The 22,883-nt window shown below is 44.8% G+C and overlaps 1 protein-coding gene across 40 annotated transcripts in view; it reads left to right on the top strand.

Moving 5' to 3' along the window:
* LOC110491133 (membrane-associated guanylate kinase, WW and PDZ domain-containing protein 1) overlaps positions 1 to 22,883 on the top strand; it is a 211,666-nt gene that overhangs the window by 79,292 nt on the left and 109,491 nt on the right. For 19 of the 40 annotated variants that reach the window (XM_036947464.2, XM_090203674.1, XM_036947465.2 and 16 more), the window contains exon 2: positions 4,734 to 4,850. In XM_036947464.2, the coding sequence (XP_036803359.2) occupies positions 4,734 to 4,850 (117 nt within the window). Of the gene's footprint in view, positions 1 to 4,733; positions 4,851 to 9,995; positions 10,548 to 21,980; positions 22,278 to 22,883 lie in introns of those variants that run through there. The other 21 variants (XM_090203692.1, XM_090203690.1, XM_090203703.1 and 18 more) reach the window with 7 other exon arrangements.

Here is a 22,883-nt window from a genome sequence, read left to right as displayed (position 1 = left end):
AGTCTGAATGCAGGCTGCTTGCCTAGCAGGGACCATAACGATGGTTGTCAGGACTGGCTGGTTGCTAGGTAACAATTACCTGACTGTGCCTTGCTCGCCCAGAATTACACAGAGGGCTGTGTGTGTAGGGGAACGGAAAAATACAGCAGAGCACGCTAGCTGCTGGGCAGTGTTTCAGATTCCTACCCTGACAACATGTAATGGTTGTATTTCTATGAGTTTAGGCTAAACTGAATATTGTTGTTTATTCTCTGGGATGGAATGGTAATTTGATAATGTTCCCTTTGATTCTGTATTTGTGAGGACTCCTTGGTGCTATATTTCTTTATGTTTTTGTTTAACCAGGCAAGTCTGTTAAGAACATATTCTTATTTACAAACCCTTCCCTCACCCGGACGATGCTGGGCTAATTGTGCCCCGCACTTTGGGACTCCCGATCACAGCCGGTTGTGATATAACCCGGGATCAAACCAGGGTCTGTAGTGACGCCTCTAGCATTGAGATGCTGTGCCTCGGGTATACAGTACACTCTTAGAAAAGTGTATACTGTAGGATAACCTTTTGAAGAACCCTTTTGGTTCAAGGTAGAGCCATTTTTTTTCCCACAAAGGCATCTACTTCTGCAGGGGTAGTCAACTCTTACCCCACGAGGTTGGGAGCCAGCTCGTTTTCTGTTCTGCCTGATAATTAACTGCACACACCTGGTGTCCCAGGTCTAAATCAGTTCCTGGTTAGAGGGGAACAATGGGAAAACATGCAGTGGAACTGGCTTCCAGGTCCAGAGTGGAGTTTGAAGGTCCTGTAAGTACAGCTGCAGAACCCTTTTGTAAACTTTTTTTCTAAGTGTATATAGGCCAGAGGTTGCATTAGGGTTGTGGGTGTTGCATTGGTAAAACTGAAAGTGAGTCTGTACTGTAAGTTGTGAACAGGTTGGTTGGGGTGGACATAGATTTATGTGTGGTCTGTGGTTAAGCTGTGTGAGTCCATGGGAAGTGGACGTGATGCAGGGCCACACGGCTGTGTGACAGATGTCTGTCTGTCTGAAACAGTTCTATATCTATTTTATTCGATAGGCCAATCTGTTCTGTTCTATATCTATGAGCAGGCTTTTGTTCCCAAATCATTTTGTTTCTAACTAATCAGGGGGTCAAATAATAATCATAACCTCAATTAGTTGATTAGTTATAATCAGAAGATGAATTCATCTCTGAGTAGCTGATTTGCTGAACTTGGCTACTAGTAAGTGGTATATACTCTCAAATGGTGAACACATTTTAGCTACGAAGAACTAAACTTTTCCTTTCTAATAATATAACCAGCCATTTAAAGATGCACTATGCAGACAAAGCTCTGCCATTTCATGGTTGCTAAAATTCAAATAGTTTGCCTAATTTCAGTTTGTGACAAAACAAGCAATCATTGTGTCGATAATCATTGTACCATCTAAACCGCTGTGAAATATATTTTTCATAACTAAAAATATAGTATTTTTAGATGTTTGAAGCTGGTGTACAAAACCCAAAATAAAAGATGCAAAAACGATACTTAAGAACGGGAAGCATAGAAATACCACACATAGAACTGATCTATAACTCACATGTCTATGCAAATTTGCTCGGGTCACCCAGAAAGTTACATATTGTAGCTATAAAATACCCCATTTTCTTCAAAAAATTATAACAAATAAATCTGTTATTATTTAATATGACTGTTCATGTTAAACTTGTTGTATTATGTTTTTAACGATCTATACACATTGAATAGTGTCATTACAATATACTGCTCAAAAAAAATAAAGAGAACACTTAAACAACACAATGTAACTCCAAGTCAATCACACTTCTGTGAAATCAAACTGTCCACTTAGGAAGCAACACTGATTGACAATAAATTTCACATGCTGTTGTGCAAATGGAATAGACAACAGGTGGAAATTATAGGCAATTAACAAGACACCCCCAATAAAGGAGTGGTTCTGCAGGTGATAACCACAGACCACTTCTCAGTTCATATGCTTCCTGGCTGATGTTTTGGTCACTTTTTATTTTTTTTATTTTTTTTTTTATTTCACATTTCTCATTTCTCATATTTCTCATTTACAATTGCGACCTGGCCAAGGTAAAGCAAAGCAGTTCGACAGATACAACGACACAGAGTTACACATGGAGTAAAACATACAGTCAATAATACAGTATAAACAAGTCTATATACAATGTGAGCAAATGAGGTGAGAAGGGAGGTAAAGGCAAAAAAGGCCATGGTGGCAAAGTAAATACAATATAGCAAGTAAAACACTGGAATGGTAGTTTTGCAATGGAAGAATGTGCAAAGTAGAAATAAAAATAATGGGGTGCAAAGGAGCAAAATAAATAAATAAATTAAATACAGTTGGGAAAGAGGTAGTTGTTTGGGCTAAATTATAAGTGGGCTATGTACAGGTGCAGTAATCTGTGAGCTGCTCTGACAGTTGGTGTTTAAAGCTAGTGAGGGAGATAAGTGTTTCCAGTTTCAGAGATTTTTGTAGTTCGTTCCAGTCATTGGCAGCAGAGAACTGGAAGGAGAGGCGGCCAAAGAAAGAATTGGTTTTGGGGGTGACTAGTGAGATATACCTGCTGGAATTTGAATGCTGGCGGTGCTTTCACTCTAGTGGTTGCATGAGACGGAGTCTACAACCCACACAAGTGGCTCAGGTAGTGTAGCTCATCCAGGATGGCACATCAATGCGAGCTGTGGCAAGAAGGTTTGCTGTGTCTGTCAGCGTAGTGTCCAGAGCATGGAGGCGCTACCAGGAGACAGGCCAGTACATCAGGAGACGTGGAGGAGGCCGTAGGAGGGCAACAACCCGGCGGCAGGACCGCTACCTCCGCCTTTGTGCAAGGAGGAGCAGGAGGAGCACTGCCAGAGCCCTGCAAAATGACCTCCAGCAGGCCACAAATGTGCATGTGTCTGCTCAAACGGTCAGAAACAGACTCCATGAGGTTGGTATGAGGGCCCGACATCCACAGGTGGGGGTTGTGCTTACAGCCCAACACCGTGCAGGACATTTGGCATTTGCCAGAGAACACCAAGATTGGCAAATTCGCCACTGGCGCCCTGTGCTCTTCACAGATTAAAGCAGGTTCACACTGAGCACATGTGACAGACGTGACAGTCTGGAGACGCCGTGGAGAACGTTCTGCTGCCTGCAACATCCTCCGGCATGACCGGTTTGGCGGTGGGTCAGTCATGGTGTGGGGTGGAATTTCTTTGGGGGGCCGCACAGCCCTCCATGTGCTCGCCAGAGGTAGCCTGACTGCCATCAGACCCCTTGTGAGACCATATGCTGGTGCGGTTGGCCCTGGGTTCCTCCTAATGTAAGACAATGCTAGACCTCATGTGGCTGGAGTGTGTCAGCAGTTCCTGCAAGAGGAAGGCATTGATGCTATGGACTGGCCCGCCCGTTCCCCAGACCTGAATCCAATTGAGCACATCTGGGACATCATGTCTCGCTCCATCCACAGACTGTCCAGGAGTTGGCGGATGCTTTAGTCCAGGTCTGGGAGGAGATCCCTCAGGAGACCATCCACCACCTCATCAGGAGCATGCCCAGGCATTGTAGGGAGGTCATACAGGCACGTGGAGGCCACACACACTACTGAGCCTCATTTTGACTTGTTTTAAGGACATTATATCAAAGTTGGATCAGCCTGTAGTGTGGTTTTCCACTTTAATTTTTAGTGTGACTCCAAATCCAGAGCTCCATGGGTTGATACATTTGATTTCCATTGATCATTTTTGTGTGATTTTGTTGTCAGCACATTCAACTATGTAAAGAAAAAAGTATTTAATAAGAATATTTCATTCATTCAGATCTAGGATGTGTTATTTTAGTGTTCCCTTTATTTTTTTGAGCAGTGTATATTAATAAGCAGCTTCCATCATGGTCAGGGGTCTGTGTGGAGAGATGCTGGCCAATGCCCCCAAAATGGCTGGCCAGCTCCCCAGACATGGATGATATATTTGGAGATCATTAAACGGTCCTAAATGAGACCCTGGCGTGAGAGAGAGCCCTGGCCATCTGGCCCCATTGTGACTCCTCTCCTTCTGGGAGACTGAGTGCTTCATTCAAACACAGCAGAGAGGGAGCGCGTCAGGGGCTCTGATTGGACAGACGCTGACTGAACCTGGCAGCTCTTAGCAAATCAGGGAACTGTTGTTCTCAATTACCTCAGCCCACCTCGCTTGCTGTTTGTGCATGTCTGTCTTATCTTTCTCTTTCTATCCATTTCTCTCTCTTGCTCTCTCTACTTCCCCCTCTCACAATTTCTCTCTATCTATTTCTGTCTTTCTCTTTTCTTCTTCCTTCCTTCCTCCTCTCTCTCTCTCTCTCTCTCTCTGTGCCTGTGGGTGAAGTTGAGCAGACGTGGTGAGGTCCATCAGCTATGTGGCAGCTGAAACATTCACTGCTGCTAATCAACCAGCTCTGATTTGGTCCCAAAATGATGACTTCACCAGAGTGTAATGAATATACTGCCACTGCCAGACAGGAATTACATGTGCTACTTGTGAAACCAAAAGAAACATGTAATCTCTTGGTAAACAACACATGTATGGCATGACAACAATAGTCAGAGGAGTGGGCTGAAGCACATGCAGATCCAATACCTGGCACACAAAATGTTCAAATTTGCTATGCAAATTGTGTATTGTGAAATGAGGCGTAACCATTGTTCCCGTGTGGTTTCCCTGTGCAGGTAACAAGCTGAACAAGGACTTGAAGCACTACCTGAGCCTGAGGTTTCAGAAGTCCTCCCCCGACCATGAGCTCCAACAGACCATCAGAGCTAACCTCTACCACCATGCTATGCCTTGTGAGTTCCACCCCCTAATCTTCAGTCTCATCTTCGTCTTCCTCCTCCTAAAACTCCTCATCATCCTCACAATATTCCTTCTCTGCCTCCCCTTTCACCCCACCTCATCTTTCCCTCTAACTCCTCATAATATCCCCCCCCCCCCCCCCCACCCCACCCCACCCATTAGGAAAAAAGGTGCTATCTAGGACCTTAAAGGGTTCTTCGGCTGTGGGTTCCATGTAGAACCATTTCCAGAGAGGGTTCTATATGGAATCCAAAAAGGGTTCTACCTGGAATCAAAAAGGGTTCTCCTATGGGGACAGCCAAAAAAACAATTTTTCTAAGTGCGTAGACACAAATAAGCCATTCAGATGTACCGTAATCTAATAAAATGTTCTGTGTTTTTGGAACACCAGTGATCCATTTGTCCTCCCGACACTGGAAATCTGCCCTCCCAGATGTTTCACTTAACTACAGTACAGTGTGTGGTGTGGTGGGCCAATGACCTGGGTGGATGCCAGAGCAGACAACTGTGTACTGTGAGGTCAGCTCATTATCTGTTGGATGTGATTGGTGCTGGGCATAGTACACTTCTGCAGTAGAACATTATGTGACAGTTTACTCCATGTAGTCGCTGATACATTTGAATAGCATGTTTTTGAAAGTGGAGCTTTACATCCAAAATATTCTGGTCGAGTGGTCTGTTGTGGATAGGCCGTGAACCTTCCTCTGAATCAATGAAGCCCTGCTAATCAACCACAGTGTATATTGTCAAGGACCTGACAGCAGTTGCTTACGTGTGTGAGTGTGTGTTTGGCTGCATGTGTGTGTGGCTGTTGTGATGTTCTCAGTGGGGACGTTGTTTTCATGATCACATGTCTCAGTCACAAGCAAAATCCCATCAGTGGAGAGAGACATTCCCTTTCCTACCACATAGCAGCACCTCTTTATGCATCTGAAATGTGAAAGTGTTTGTGTGTGTGTGTGTGTGTGTGTGTGTGTGTGTGTGTGTGTGTGTGTGTGTGTGTGTGTGTGCGCGTGTGTGTGTGTGTGTGTGTGTGTGTGTGTTTGTGTATGCGAATGTGAATGTGAATGTGAATGTGTATGTGTATGTGTATGTGTGTGTGTGTGTGTGTGTGTGTGTGTGTGTGTGTGTGTGTGTGTGTGTGTGTGTGTGTGTGTGTGTGTGTGTTTGTGTGGCTTTACTTGGCCAGATAGAAACGGGCTTTTGGGCTAGAAAATATTAAAATAATTTCCTTCCCCCCCTTTTCTTTTTTGTCTCTATTTTTCTCCCATTCGCTCTCTCTGTATCCTTCTTTCTCTCTCTCTTTCTCCCTCTCTCCCCTCTTTCTCTCCCTCTCTGTGTCCCTCTTTCTCTCTCTCTCTGTATCCCTCTTTCTCTCTCTCTGTATGCTTCTTTCTCCCTCTGTATCCCTCTTTCTCTCTCCTCTGTATCCCCCTTTCTCTCTCTATCTCTCTGTATCCCTCTTTCTCTCTACCTCTGTATCCATCTCTCTCTCTGTATCTCTCTGTATCCCTCTTTCTCTCTACCTCTGTATCCCTCTTTCTCTCTGTATCTCTCTGTATCCCTCTTTCTCTCTCTCCTCTGTATCCCTCTTTCTCTCTCTCTTTGTATCCCTCTATCTCTGTATCCCTCTTTCTCTCTCATCTCTGTATCCCTCTTTCTCTCTCTCCGTATTCCTCTTTCTCTCTGTCTCTGTATCCCTTTTTCTCTATCTACCTCTGTATCACTCTTTCTCTCTCTATCTCTCTGCATCCCTCTTTCTCTCTCCTCTCTGTATCCCTCTTTCTCTCTCTCTGTATTCCTCTTTATCTTTCTCTCTCTCTGTCCCTCCTCTCTCTCTCTCGTTCACTCTCTGTATCCCCCTGCTCTCTCTCCTCTCTGTATCCCTCTTTCTCTCTCCTCTGTATCCTTCTTTCTCTCTATCTCTCTATATTCCTCTGTCTCTCTCTACTCTGTATCCCTCTTTCTCTCTCTATCTCTCTGTATTCCTCTTTCTCTCTCTATCTGTCCCTCCTTCTCTCTCTCGTCCCCCTCTGTATCCCTCATTTTCTCTCTCTCCTCTGTATCCCTCTTTCTCTCTCCTCTCTATGCCTCTTTCTCTCTGTATCTCTCTCTCCTTGTATCTCTCTTTCTCTCCCACTCTGTATCCCTCTTTCTCTCTGTATCTCTCTCTCTCTTTGTATCTCTCTTTCTCTCTCACTCTGTATCCCTCTTTCTCTCTCTCTCTTTGTATCTCTCTTTCTCTCTCACTCTGTATCCCTCTTTCTCTCTGTATCTCTCTCTTTGACACACTGAACTCTGTCTGAGAAGTAGTTGGTGAACCAGGCGAGGGAATCATTTGAGAAACCAAGGCTATTGAGTCTGCCGATAAGAATATGGTGATTGACAGAGTCGAAAGCTGCCATTTTATCGATGGCGGTTATGATATAGGTTATGATGAGCGTGGCTGAGGTGCAACCAGCTCGGAAACCAAATTGCATAGCGGAGAAGGTATGGTGGGATTCGAAATGGTCTGTGATCTGTTTGTTAACTTGGCTTTCGAAGACTTTTCTCTCTCTCTCTCTGTATCCTTCTTTCTCTCTCTCTTTCTGCCTGGGCCATGTGACTGGTAAGTCCTCTATGAGCTGCTCTCCCGGTAGCCTGACTGGGATTATGATGTTCTGATATATTGAAAATAGATTTGCTGCCTGATTATGTGATGAACACGTTGAGCTCTAGAAAATATCCCAACAGGGAGATGGGGAAATGACCCAGGCTCAGAGGACAGAAATGTATTCCCAAAACATCCATACTGTCCTGGCGGGTCCACCAAATCCAACATGACTGTTTTTTTTTTGTGTGTTTTATTTTTCCCTTTTTTTAACTAGGCAAGTCAGCTAAGAACAAATTCTTATTTTCAATGACGGTCTAGGTACAGTGGGGCGTCAGGGTAGCCTAGTGGTTAGAGTGTTCGACTAGTAACCGGAAGGTTGCAAGTTCAAACCCCAGAGCTGACATTCTGTCATTCTACCCCTAAACAGGCCGTCATTGAAAATAAGAATTTGTTCTTAACTGACTTGCCTAGTGAGGGAGGGGCAGTGTTTTCATTTTTGGAAAAATAACGTTCCCGTAGTAAACAGGATATTTTGTCAGGACAAGATGCTAGAATATGCATATAATTGACAGCTTAGGATAGAAAGTTTCCAAAACTGTAAAAATATTGTCTGTGAGTATAACAGAACTGATATTGCAGGCGAAAGCCTGAGATAAATCCAATCCGGAAGTGCCTCATGTTTTGAAAGCGCTGCGTTCCAATGTGTCCCTATTGAGCAGTGAATGGGCTATCAACCAGATTACTCTTTCTCCGTATTCCCAAAGGTGTCTACAGCATTGTGACGTAGTTTTACGGATTTATGTTAAAGAATACCCGTAAGCGGCTACATTGCGCAAGTGGTCACCTGATGGCTCTCAGAGTGATTCTCGCGTAAAATACAGAGGTAGCCATTATTCCAATCGGTCCTACTGAAAAATGAATTGTCCCGGTGGATATATTATGGAATAGATATTTGAAAAACACCTTGAGGATTGATTATAAACAACGTTTGCCATGTTTCTGTCGATATTATGGAGCTAATTTGGAATATTTTTTGGCGTTGTAGTGACTGCAAGCCAAACGTGAAGAACAAATGGAGCTATTTCGCCTACAAAAATTATCTTTTTGGAAAAAAGGAACATTTGCTATCTAACTGGGAGTCTCATGAGTGAAAACATCCGAAGCTCATCAAAGGTAAACAATTTAATTTGATTGCTTTTCTGATTTCCGTGACCAAGTTACCTGCTGCTAGCTGGACAAAATGCTATGCTAGGCTATTGATAAACTTACACAAATGCTTGTCTAGCTTTGGCTGTAAAGCATATTTTGAAAATCTGAGATGACAGGGTGATTAACAAATGGCTAAGCTGTGTCTCAATATATTTCATTTGTGATTTTCATGAATAGGAATATTTTCCAGGAATATTTTTGTCTGTTGCGTTATGCTAATTAGTGTCAGTCGATGATTACGCTCCCACATGCGGGATGGGGAGTCACTAGAGGTTAAATAAATTTTTAAAAAATAATAAAAATACAACTGCCTGTTCAGGGGCAGAACAACAGATTTGTACCTTGTCAGCTCAGGGATTTGAACTTCCAACTTTCCGGTTACTAGTCCAACGCTTTAACCACTAGGCTACCCTCCCGCCCCTGTTGAATATAGTATGGTCACAGATCTGTATGTGTTTTCGTCAGCTCCTTTCTTGCCAAACATACACTATTTATGCCATGGCAAGATCAGGGAGTTGGCTAAGCACTACACCACTGACTGCTTTTGGAATCTTGATCTCCTTCCTAGGGGAAAGACAAGCGATTGTGGATAAACACACATGCAATTCTTGTTGCCTTCACACGTTGACCTGTATTTCAGTGGGGAACCCTGGGTAGAGTAATGTGGAGAAGAAGGATGGTTAAAATAAAGGGAGCCAGAGAGACCAGTGCTTAGTCAGATAGTTGCCCCTGGATATAGCCATTGATAAATGCACAAAGATGAGCCCCTGTTTAATCATTCATAGGAAATACTCCTTCTTATTTGGTTAAATCTGAAATTAAAATGGTCTGGCCTCAAAATGAAACTTCTGGATAGGTTTTTCAGAAATCCCAGTTGGAAAATTCCCGGAAGCAGGAAATCCTGAACCCTCCAACCAGGATTTCCGGAAAACCTTGACATTTTGCGAAAGTTACTGGAATTTGGCAACCCTAATCATGTCTGTCCGTGTTTGTGTTTTTTCCTCTCTCCCAGTTCCATGCCACCGATTTCAATTAAATTCAAATGGTTCTATGAGATGACAAATCTTTAACTCCAAAAGCAGTGAAACAAAATGGACCCACACTCCTTCTCTGTCCTCTCTTTCCCTTTGTCTCCCTCCTTCTCCTCCCCCTTTCCCAGCACATGTGTTGTTGTCTCTCTGCCCAATTCTTGTCTCCCCATGCCTGACTCTAACAGGTGCTTGTTTCTCCGCCACAGGCTCGAGTGTTGCTTTGTGTTTCTAGGAAGAGGACACTCGCCATGTGAACTCCCCACCCCCTCCTTCCCTTTCTCCCTCCTTCCCAGCCCTGCTGCTACAGATGGCCTTTGTTATCATGTGCCGCAAATGTCACAATTGACAGAGAAGCTTCTCTCTCTCTCGCTCTCTCGCTCTCTCTCTCTCTCTCTCTCTCTCTCTCTCTCTCTCTCGCTCGCTCTCTCTCTCTCGGGATTCATTTCCATCTCACATCTACAGCTGCTGCTCTGCTCCAACATGAAGGTTATCTCAGCATTATCCCAGTGTTAGAGTCACCTAGCAAACCAACCGACCAACCCTCCATCCCTCCCCCACATTATCTCTCTGCCCCCTCTCTCTCCTCTCTTTCATTTCAAATCCTCTACTGATTGTCAGCGTCCCTGTAGCTTGACGGTGGCTCTCTCTCTGTCACACGCTCCTGCTGTCTCTCTGTTTCTGCTCTCTCTCTCTCACTCTCTGCCTCCCTCTCATTCAACCTCACTCTCTCGCTTTCCCATTTTCTACTCCACCGCCGAGCTGGGGAAATCATTGTTGGGAGACAAATTTCTCTGTTTGCAGCTCACACAAAGAAAGGATTACGGCTTGATTCACTGGCTCCGTCTCTCTACATCCAGGCAAGTGGCAACTCTTCTTATTCTATCCTTCTCCGTCTCTCCACATCCAGGCAAGTGGCAGCTCTTCTTATTCTATCCTTCTCCGTCTCCGTCATTGTCACCGTCTACCATCCGTTCGGTGAAGCCTGTGATGTATGCAGGGGAGCAAGGAGGGAAATGCATGGCAGAATGTGATTGTGGTTGATGGTGTGTATATAAGCTAAAAAGGGAATCGGGGGAGGTGGGGTTGGGGGTGAGGTGAAGGAAGGGGAGGTGGGGTTGGAGGTTGGGGGTGGGGATGAGGTGAAGGAAGGGGAGGTGGGGTTGGAGGTTGGGGGTGGGGATGAGGTGAAGGAAGGGGAGGTGGGGTTGGAGGTTGGGGGTGGGGATGAGGTGAAGGAAGGGGAGGTGGGGTTGGAGGTTGGGGGTGGGGATGAGGTGAAGGAAGGAAGGAAGGAAGGAAGGAAGGGGAGGGGAGGTGGGGTTGGAGGTTGGGGGTGGGGATGAGGTGAAGGAAGGGGAGGTGGGGTTGGAGGTTGGGGGTGGGGATGAGGTGAAGGAAGGGGAGGTGGGGTTGGAGGTTGGGGGTGGGGATGAGGTGAAGGAAGGGGAGGTGGGGTTGGAGGTTGGGGGTGGGGATGAGGTGAAGGAAGGGGAGGTGGGGTTGGAGGTTGGGGTGGGGATGAGGTGAAGGAAGGGGAGGTGGGGTTGGAGGTTGGGGGTGGGGATGAGGTGAAGGAAGGAAGGAAGGAAGGAAGGAAGGAAGGAAGGAAGGAAGGGGAGGGGAGGGGAGGTGGGGTTGGAGGTTGGGGGTGGGGATGAGGTGAAGGAAGGGGAGGTGGGGATGAGGATGAGGGTGGGGATGAGGTGAAGGAAGGGGAGGTGGGGTTGGAGGTTGGGGGTGGGGATGAGGTGAAGGAAGGAAGGAAGGAAGGAAGGAAGGAAGGAAGGAAGGAAGGAAGGAAGGAAGGAAGGAAGGAAGGAAGGAAGGAAGGAAGGAAGGAAGGGGAGGGGAGGTGGGGTTGGAGGTTGGGGGTGGGGATGAGGTGAAGGAAGGGGAGGTGGGGTTGTAGGTTGGGGGTGGGGATGAAGGTGGGGATGAGGTGAAGGAAGGGGAAGTGGGGAGGGGTTGGAGGTTGAGGTGGGGATGAGGTGAAGAAAGGAGAAGGGAGAGTGGGTTTGGAGGTTGGGAGTTGGGGGTGGGGATGAGGTGAAGGAAAGGGAGGGGGAGGCAGGCACACTAGGCCAGGCACGTCCAAACCAGAGGGACAGATGGCAAGTAGCCGTGGAGCTTTTTTCCTCTTTTTCATTTTTTAATTTGCAGGCTTTGTGTAAGGCCCACTAGTACACAGACCTTCTTTTCAAGGAGCCAGAGACTGCTGCACTCCGTAACTGAAAGAAAGGGGTGGTTAGGGGAGGTGTGGGCAGTCTGAAGAAGGAGTAGGAGAGAGGGGGGGGTCGCTGTGGAGGCAGAGTAGGATAGAGAGGGGGGGTCGCTGTGGAGGCAGAGTAGGAGAGAGAGGAGGGGTCGCTGTGGAGGCAGAGTAACATAGAGAGGGGGATTACTGTGGAGGCAAAGTAGGATAGAGAGGGGGGGTTGCTGTGGAGGCAGAGTAGGATAGAGATGGGGGGTTGCTGTGGAGGCAGACTTGTATAGAGAGGGGGGGTCGCTGTGGAGGCAGAGTAGCATAGAGAGGGGGGGTTGCTGTGGAGGCAGAGTAGCATAGAGAGGGGGGGTTGCTGTGGAGGCAGAGTAGGATAGAGAGGGGGGTCACTGTGGAGGCAGACTAGTATAGAGAGGGGGGGTTGCTGTGGAGGCAGAGTAGCATAGAGAGGGGGGGGTCGCTGTGGAGGCAGAGTAGCATAGAGAGGGGGGGTTGCTGTGGAGGCAGAGTAGGATAGAGAGGGGGGTCACTGTGGAGGCAGACTAGTATAGAGATGGGGCGTTGCTGTGGAGGCAGACTAGTATAGAGAGGGGGGGTTGCTGTGGAGGCAGAGTAGGATAGAGAGAGGGGGTCACTGTGGAGGCAGACTAGTATATAGAGGCGGGGTTGCTGTGGAGGCAGAGTAGGATATAGAGAGGGGGTTTGCTGTGGAAGCTGAGTAGGAGAGAGAGGAGGGGTCGCTGTGGAGGCAGAGTAGTATAGAGAGGGGGGGTCGCTGTGGAGGCAGAGTAGCATAGAAAGGGGGATTACTGTGGAGGCAGAGTAGGATAGAGAGGGGGGGTTGCTGTGGAGGCAGAGTAGGATAGAGATGGGGGGTTGCTGTGGAGGCAGACTAGTATAGAGAGGGGGGGGGGGTCGCTGTGGAGGCAGAGTAGCATAGAGAGGGGGATTACTGTGGAGGCAGAGTAGGATAGAGAGGGGGGGTCACTGTGGAGGCAGAGTAGAATAAAGAGGAGGGGTTGCTGTGGAGGCAGAGTAGGATAGAGAGGGGGGATTACTGTGGAGGCAGAGAAGGATAGAGAGAGGGGGTCACTGTGGAGGCAGACTAGTATAGAGAGGGGGGGTTGCTGTGGAGGCAGAGTAGGATAGAGGGGGGGTCGCTGTGGAGGCAGAGTAAGATAGAGGGGGGGGGTCGCTGTGGAGGCAGAGTAGGATAGAAAGGGGGGGTTGCTGTGGAGGCAGAGTAGGATAGAGAGGGGGGGGGGGTCGCTGTGGAGGCAGAGTAGGATAGAAAGGGGGTGTCGCTGTGGAGGCAGAGTAGGATAGAGAGGGGGGGTTGCTGTGGAGACAGTAGGATATCAAATCAAATCAAATGTATTTATATAGCCCTTCGTACATCAGCTGATATCTCAAAGTGCTGTACAGAAACCCAGCCTAAAACCCCAAACAGCAAGCAATGCAGGTGTAGAAGCCCGGCTAGAGAGGGGGGTTGCTGTGGAGGCAGAGTAGGATAGAGAGGGGGGGTTGCTGTGGAGGCAGAGTATGTTTTTCAAAAGGGGTGGATAGGAGAGGAGGGGGTAGAGGGGGGTCACCAGCCCCAGAATGCATGGAGGTCAGGTCCAGATGCTGTGGGAACAAAAGGGCTTTTCTGGGGGAATGGCAGGGGGGAAGCGTGGCACTCGCCATTGTGTGTGTCGCTGCATTGCAGGGTGCTGCCCGGAGAGCCTCATGCTAATGTTGGTCATTCAGTCCTCTAATGGATGGGCACAAGCTTCTGTTAGCCTGCTTTTCACAGTCACTCGGTTAATATTTCCTTCATGTAGCCAGACTAGCGCCTGCGCTAACAAATCTAGGCATTCGGTACGAGAGGAAGAAGCGATAGCAGAATGGTTACGTCAAAGCGATAGCGTCAAGGAAGTTGGGCAAATGTGTTTGTGCATTGTAATGACATGATGACAGATGCTGAGTAGTGTGTGTTGTTGTGTGTGCGTATGTATGTGTGTGTGTAGGCGGATTGTGTGTATGAATGAACACAACATATTTGTTGTGTGTGTGGGTAATGCATCATATGTCTTTTGAAGCCGTATTAAACCACAGTGATGTAAACACACATACACACACTTTGTGTGATTGACAACCCAGCAGTAGGAGTGGGTGGTGGAGGGCACTGGGGGTGGCAGCCTTTGACTTTACTATTCCTTATACCAATGTGCAGATCATCCAAAACAATCTCAAATATTTATCTCCTTACTCTGGGACCTTCTGCTTCTGCTGATATAGTGATGATTTTTACTTTCTACGAGGTTGTTTTACACCAAGTAGCAATTGGATGGTCTTAAGATCAAACAAATATTTAGCAGATGTTATTGCAGGTGTAGCGAAATGCTTGATATTCCACTGGTTTTGTTTTGTCACTACAGAGTCTAGGACCATAACGGTCTGTGTTAAGTCATCCAGCATTCATTCTGATAGCAGGTCTGTGTAAAGTCATCCAGCATTCATTCTGATAGCAGGTCTGTGTAAAGTCATCCAGCATTTATTCTGATTGCAGGTCTGTGTAAAGTCATCCACCATTCATTCTGATAGCAGGTCTGTGTAAAATCATCCACCATTTATTCTGATAGCTTCACAAACAAATACAGTTTTATATCTTTATGTTTGAAGCCTGAAATGTGGCAAAAGGTCGCAAAGTTCAAGGGGGCCGAATACTTTCGCAAGGCACTGTATTTCCAAGATAGAAATGCATTTTGGGGCCCTATTCAATCAAGCAAGCCCAATCACCAGGATTCAGAAATACATCTAAAATTGAATCATTTGAGTGCTACAATGATGCATGTTTGAATTAATTTACTCAACAAAACCATATTTACAGTGGGATTTTCAAAGAAGCTACAGTATAAGGAAACACTGTATCATTTTTAACATATCCATGGTGACCAGTTTTGACTGAAGAGACCCCTTTTTAGGTCAAGGTTGTCTTTAGGTCAGTTTTTAGGGATCATTCTGATTGGTTAGATCACTCTCTTCCCAGAGTGCAGTCTGATGAGGCTTACTCTCTGAGTGTATCACTTCCTCGTTGACTAGCTCATTGGCTCAGAGGTGGACTCTAGTCCTGCCTTCTCCATCCTGCCGATCTGCTCGGGCCAATTTGGGAGCCATAACTGTCTAGGGATCAGAGAGAGAGAGAACAGAGAGCACACATGTCTGAATAAACCATGTCCAATCTCTCCCTACTATTAATAGAGCAGGAAAGCATCATGACATTCTTCCAAGGAATCTAGTGATATGGAATGAATGGTGGACGATGGACTGCAATTATGTTACTATCGTGTTTTGGAGGATTGGCAAAATCCCCCAAAAATAAACTACTGATGATGAACTAAGATTCACTGCTTCTGTCAGATTTCTTGAGATATTTGACTCCCTTGTGTGTGATCTTATGATAGTGTTTGTGTGACTCCTGTATTGTGTGCATGTGTGTGATCTTATGATAGTGTTTGTTAACATACATGCAGTATACTGTGTTTGTCTGTGTGTGTGTTAGTGAGTTCGGCCAGCTACCTCCAGGCGGAAGGTATGATAGGCTACATCCTGATTGATGGGAGACAGGAAATGTTCATGTGGCCATCTATAACTTCTCACCAAACAATCAGAGGATCACAGGGTGAGAAATTATTAATCCTGAAACACTAAAAATAGCAGCCGCTCCCTCCTACCCATTGCTTGGCTCACTCCTTCACCCTGCTTGGCTCCCTCCTTCCCTCTGCTTGGCTCCCTCCTTCCCTCTGCATGGCTCCCTCCTTCCCTCTGCTTGGCTCCCTCCTTCCGTCTGCTTGGCTCCCTCCTTCCCTCCTGCTTGGCTCCATCCTTCCCTCTGCTTGGCTCCATCCTTCCCTCTGCTTGGCTCCCTCCTTCCCTCTGCATGGCTCCCTCCTTCCCTCTGCATGGCTCCCTCCTTCCCTCTGCTTGGCTCCCTCCTTCCCTCTGCATGGCTCCCTCCTTCCCTCTGCATGGCTCCCTCCTTCCCTCTGCTTGGCTCCCTCCTTCCCTCTGCTTGGCTCCCTCCTTCCCTCTGCATGGCTCCCTCCTTCCCTCTGCATGACTCCCTCCTTCCCTCTGCATGGCTCCATCCTTCCCTCTGCTTGGCTCCATCCTTCCCTCTGTTTGGCTCAGTCCTTCACCCTGCTTGGCTCCCTCCTTCCCTCTGCTTGGCTCCATCCTTCCCTCTGCTTGGCTCCATCCTTCCCTCTGCTTAGCTCCATCCTTCCCTCTGCTTGGCTCCCTCCTTCCCTCTGCTTGCCTCCATCCTTCCCTCTGCTTAGCTCCATCCTTCCCTTTGCTTGGCTCCATCCTTCCCTCTGCTTGGCTCCATCCATCCCTCTGCTTGGCTCCCTCCTTCCCTCTGCTTGGCTCCATCCTTTCCTCTGCTTGGCTCCCTCCTTCCCTCTGCTTGGCTCCATCCTTCCCTCTGCTTGGCTCCATCCTTTCCTCTGCTTGGCTCCCTCCTTCCCTCTGCTTGGCTCCATCATTCCCTCTGCTTAGCTCCATCCTTCCCTCTGCTTGGCTCCCTCCTTCCCTCTGCTTAGTTCCCTCCTTCCCTCTGCTTGGCTCCATCCTTCCCTCTGCTTGGTTCCCTCCTTCCCTCTGCATGGCTCCCTCCTTCCCTCTGCATGGCTCCCTCCTTCCCTCTGCTTGGCTCCCTCCTTCCCTCTGCTTGGCTCCCTCCTTCCCTCTGCTTGCCTCCATCCTTCCCTCTGCTTGGCTCCATCCTTCCCTCTGCTTGGCTCCATCCTTCCCTCTGCTTGGCTCCATCCTTCCCTCTGCTTGGCTCCCTCCTTCCCTCTGCTTGGCTCCATCCTTTCCTCTGCTTGGCTCCCTCCTTCCCTCTGCTTGGCTCCATCCTTCCCTCTGCTTGGCTCCATCCTTTCCTCTGCTTGGCTCCATCCTTCCCTCTGCTTGGCTCCATCATTCCCTCTGCTTAGCTCCATCCTTCCCTCTGCTTGCCTCCCTCCTTCCCTCTGCTTAGTTCCCTCCTTCCCTCTGCTTGGCTCCATCCTTCCCTCTGCTTGGTTCCCTCCTTCCCTCTGCTTGGTTCCCTCCTTCCCTCTGCTTGGCTCCCTCCTTCCCTCTATTTGGCTCCATCCTTCCCTCTGTTTGGCTCCATCCTTCCCTCTGTTTGGCTCCATCCTTCCCTCTGTTTGGCTCCATCCTTCCCTCTGCTTGGCTCCATCCTTCCCTCTGCTTGGCTCCATCCTTCCCTCTGTTTGGCTCCATCCTTCCCTCTGCTTGGCTCCATCCTTCCCTCTGCTTGGCTCCATCCTTCCCTCTGCTTGGCTCCCTTTGTTGTCTACATTGGGCTACTATCCTATTCTGTTTCACTAGTCTTCAGTACTATAGAGACACGTGTGGGTGTCATTTGGTGTTCATCCACTGAAGCCAGGGTTTTGTGGGTAGCTTTAGCGACGCAGGTGAGATCTACAGTAACATGTTTGGAAATGGTACCTTCCCATGGAAACATCTACCATGACAGTGTAGTATTGTTAACGTTATTGTTAGTATTGTTAATGTTAGTATTGTTAATGTTAGTATGGTTAATGTTAACGTTATTGTTAATGTTAACGTTATTGTTAATGTTAGTATTGTTAATGTTGACGTTATTGTTAATGTTAGTATTGTTAATGTTAACGGTATTGTTAATGGTAACGGTATTGTTACTGTTAGTATTGTTAATGTTAATGGTATTGTTAATGTTAGTATTGTTAATGTTAACGTTATTGTTAATGTTATTATTGTTAATGTTAACGTTATGGTTAATGTTAGTATTGTCAATGTTAACGTTATTGTTAATGTTAATATTGTTAATGTTAACGTTATTGTTAACGTTTTTGTTAATGTTAGTATTATTATTGTTAACGTTATTGTTAATGTTAATGTTAGTATTGTTAATGTTAGTATTATTATTGTTAACGTTATTGTTAATGTTAACGTTATTGTTAATGTTAGTATTGTTAATGTTAACATGATTGTTAATGTTAGTATTGCTAATGTTAACATGATTGTTAATGTTAGTATTGTTAATGTTAACAGTATTGTTAATGTTAGTATTGTTAATGTTAACGTTATTGTTAATGTTAGTATTGCTAATGTTAACATGATTGTTAATGTTAGTATTGTTAATGTTAACGTTATTGTTAATGTTAATATTGTTAATGTTAACGTTATTGTTAACGTTATTGTTAATGTTAGTATTAATGTTAACATTATTGTTCATTTTAGTATTGTTAGTGTTAACATGATTGTTAATGTTAGTATTGTTAATGTTAACGTTATTGTTAACGTTATTGTTAATGTTAGTATTATTATTGTTAACGTTATTGTTAATGTTAGTATTATTATTGTTAACGTTACTGTTAATGTTAGTATTGCTAATGTTAACATGATTGTTAATGTTAGTATTGTTAATGTTAACGTTATTGTTAATGTTAGTATTGCTAATGTTAACATGATTGTTAATGTTAGTATTGTTAATGTTAACGTTATTGTTAATGTTAGTATTGCTAATGTTAACGGTATTGTTAATGTTAGTATTGCTAATGTTAACATTATTGTTAATGTTAGTATTGTTAATGTTAACGTTATTGTTAATGTTAGTATTGCTAATGTTAACATGATTGTTAATGTTAGTATTGTTAATGTTAACGTTATTGTTAATGTTAGTATTGTTAATGTAAATGTTATTGTTAATGTTAGTATTGCTAATGTTAACATTATTGTTAACGTTATTGTTAATGTTAACTTTATTGTTAACCTTATTGTTAATGTTAACGTTATTGTTAATGTTAGTATTGTTAATGTTAACGTTATTGTTAACCTTATTGTTAATGTTAACGTTATTGTTAATGTTAATGTTCTTGTTAATGTTAGTATTGTTATTGTTAATGTTATTGTTAACCTTATTGTTAATGTTAACGTTATTGTTAATGTTAATGTTCTTGTTAATGTTAGTATTGTTATTGTTAATGTTAATGTTCTTGTTAATGTTAGTATTGTTAATGTTAACGTTATTGTTAACCTTATTGTTAATGTTAACGTTATTGTTAATGTTAATGTTCTTGTTAATGTTAGTATTGTTATTGTTAATGTTAATGTTCTTGTTAATGTTAGTATTGTTAATGTTATTGTTAATGTTAACGTTATTGTTAATGTTAATGTTCTTGTTAATGTTAGTATTGTTATTGTTAATGTTAATGTTCTTGTTAATGTTAGTATTGTTAATGTTATTGTTAATGTTAACGTTATTGTTAATGTTAATGTTCTTGTTAATGTTAGTATTGTTATTGTTAATGTTAACGTTATTGTTAATGTTAGTATTGTTAATGTTAGTATTGCTAATGTTAACATTATTGTTAACGTTATTGTTAATGTTAACGTTATTGTCAATGTTAACGGTATTGTCAATGTTAACGTTATTGTTAATGTTAACGTTATTGTTAATGTTAACGTTATTGTCAATGTTAACGTTATTGTTAATGTTAACGTTATTGTCAATGTTAACGTTATTGTTAATGTTAATGTTCTTGTTATTGTTAGTATTGTTATTGTTAACGCTCTCTCTCTCTCTCTTGTTCTCACTCATTGTCGTGCCAAATAACTTAAGATTTCTCCAGCGTTTCAGACTTTGGTGTAGGCTACGTTATGAATATTATTGCCAATGTTATTTCTCAACCCATCATTTGGTTGTTAGAGGAGATGAGTCATTTTCTTTTCAAGAAAAACGTTCACATAATAATCACTCAAATGACAGTTTTACTACGGACTAGACTAATGTCAACACATCTGGATCATACTATTACTGATTAGAGCTAAATCAGTTTTTCTCTTCATTGGTTACTTGTATCAATGTTTCTTTGGTGTGGCCTTCTCCGGTGGTGAGTGAATAAACAAAGTTAGAGCTGTAGTCCTGCCCCCCAGGGCAGCTCACATGGTTGGTGGGCAGGTTGGATAAACCCTACGTAGCAGGCAGCTGTATTCATTCAGGTATGGGCCTGCCCTGCTTATCTAGCGTAACTCTGGGTCTACATCTCTCAACCATGCCCTAGTCATCTTTGTAGCTCAGCATCTAGTCCCAGTCCAAACTTAATGGACCTTTACAATCTAGCAACTCAACCCATGCTTTCACATACATACAGTATGTATCAGGGCTCTCCAACCCTTTTCCTGGAGAGCTACCGCCCTGTAGGCTTTCGCTCAAACCCTAATATAGCGCTAATAATTAGCTGGTTGATAAGATGAATCCGGTCAGGTACAACTGGGGTTGGAATGATGACCAACAAGAGGGTATCTCTCCAGGAACATGTTTGGAGATCCCTGATCCATACTCTGACATCATCTAGCCCAAACCCATAGTTCCATTCCTTACCCTACCCCATCTTTATTACCAATCATACACTTATGCAGTACCCCCAGAACCTACCCCTGGCCCCAACCCTTACCCTACCCCCAACCATTACACTATCTCTTACCCCCTGTCGTAGCTCAGCACTTGCTTTTAAAGTGATGATTGCCTCATTGTCACGAGACCTGCATGAGGCTGATGAGACTGCCTAGTTTTATCTGGAGGGAGCGTGGGTCGGTCGACGTCATGAGTGTGTGTGTAAAAGAGAGAAAGAGGGAGGGTAGAAGGTTTACAGAAGGAGAGAGAAACAGAGAGAGAGAAACAGAGAGAGACAAGGCAAGAAGGGCATTCTATGCCATCAAAAGGAACATAAATTTCAACATACCAATTAGGATTTGGCTAAAAATACTTGAATCAGTCATAGAGCCCATTCACTTTATGGTTGTGGGGTCTGGGGTCCGCTCACCAACCAAGACTTCACAAAATGGGACAAACACCAAATTGAGACTCTGCACGCACAATTCTGCAGAAATATCCTCTGTGTACAACGTAGAACACCAAATAATGCATGCAGAGCAGAATTAGGCCGATACCCACTAATTATTAAAATCCAGAAAAGAGCCGTTAAATTCTATAACCACCTAAAAGGAAGCGATTCCCAAAACTTCCATAACAAAGCCATCACCTACAGAGAGATGAACCTGGAGAAGAGTCCCCTAAGCAAGCTGGTCCTGGGGCTCTGTTCACAAACACAAACACACCCTACAGAGCCCCAGGACAGCAGCACAATTAGACCCAACCAAATCATGAGAAAACAAAAAGATAATTACTTGATACATTGGAAAGAATTAACAAAAAAACAGAGCAAACTAGAATGCTATTTGGCCCTAAACAGGGAGTACACAGCGGCAGAATACCTGACCACTGTGACTGATTCAAAATTAAGGAAAGGTTTGACTATGTACAGACTCAGTGAGCATAGCCTTGCTATTGAGAAAGGCCGCCGTAGGCAGACATGGCTCTCAAGAGAAGACAAGCTATGTGCTCACTGCCCACAAAATGAGGTGGAAACTGAGCTGCACTTCCTAACCTACTGCCCAATGTATGACCATATTAGAGAGACATATTTCCCTCAGATTACACAGATCCACAAAGAATTCGAAAACAAATCCAATTTGGATAAACTCCCATATCTACTGGGTGAAATTCCACAGTGTGCCATCACAGCAGCAAGATTTGTGACCTGTTGCCACGAGAAAAGGGCAACCAGCGAAGAACACACACCATTGTAAATACAACCCATATTTATGCTTATTTATTTTATCTTGTGTCCTTTAACCATTTGTACATTGTTAAAACACTGTATATATATATATAATATGACATTTGTAATGTCTTTATTGTTTTGAAACTTCTGTATGTGTAATGTTTACTGTTAATTTTTATTGTTTATTTCACTTTATATATTATCTACCTCACTTGCTTTGGCAATGTTAACACATGTTTCCCATGCCAATAAAGCCCTTGAATTGAATTGAAATAGAGATAAATACAGAGTGTTGGAGAAAGAGGGAGAGAGAAGGTATCTGAGTTGCTGTGGGCGGGGGCATACAAGCAGCGGCGTGGGGGTGGGGGCGGCTGTGGGGCTGCAGCCATTGGCCCCAGATAGGAGCTGAAGTGTGAATAGCTCACATTGGCTTAGCCTCTAAACTGGGCTGGACCTTTAATTTGCTCTGCTCTGGTTGTGGAGTTTTGTGGGGGAAAAGGCAGCTGCCTACTAGCCGTCTGTCTGCCTGTGTGTGCCTGCGTGAGCTAAGCGAAGGAGCTAGCTAGCACGATGCTCACAGGCGAATGACTGGATGATCCATGGATGGTTTTGGGGGGAGGAAAACCCTAAGATGTTTGGATGTACGCTGCTAGGAATATTCCTGTGGAATAAAATAGAGGGACAGGAGCAGCAACGCCACTGAGGTAAATCTGTGACATTTACCGTTTCTCTTGCGTGTAGTGATGCCCTAGCTTCTGGGATTAGGTGGTGGGGGATGATAGATGGGTAGAGCGAGGGAGGGAGAGAGAATAATTCAGTGCATTATTAAGCTAAAATGCTGAGTGAATCAGTGCATATGCAGATCTCTGGTGATATTGATGAGCTGTGATGTATTGTGCCGTATGTGATGGGTGATGGCGGAGCAGATTGTGTGTGTTTGTGTCTGTCTGTCTGTGTGTGTGTGTGAAAACGGAGCAGCTTGTCTCTCTCTGAGTGTGTGTGTGTGTGTGTGTGTGTGTCTGTGTGCTGAGACAGTATTTGGACAGCGGAGGGGCTGATTTAAACGCTGATCTGTTGACACACTCGCTTATTGTTGTAGGACGTTATCCCTTATCTCTCTGCCTGTGCCAGTCTACTAACCCCCTCCTCTCTGTCTCTCCCAGCGTACTCTTTCAATGGAACGTTTAAATCTCCCTTCTCATTCCTCCATCCTGCATGCCTGTGCTGACCGAGCTTTTAGTATGGAGAACGAAATGACAAACCTTCGAGTCTTTTGTGTATTTTAGCAAATTTCTGGATAATTAAGCTTA

This window comes from Oncorhynchus mykiss, chromosome 16, assembly GCF_057628025.1.
Source record: "Oncorhynchus mykiss isolate SJ-2025 chromosome 16, ASM5762802v1, whole genome shotgun sequence".
NCBI classification, from domain to species: Eukaryota; Metazoa; Chordata; class Actinopteri; order Salmoniformes; family Salmonidae; genus Oncorhynchus; species Oncorhynchus mykiss.
Note: the sequence above shows the minus strand (reverse complement) of the source record. Positions and strands in the feature narration are given on the sequence as shown.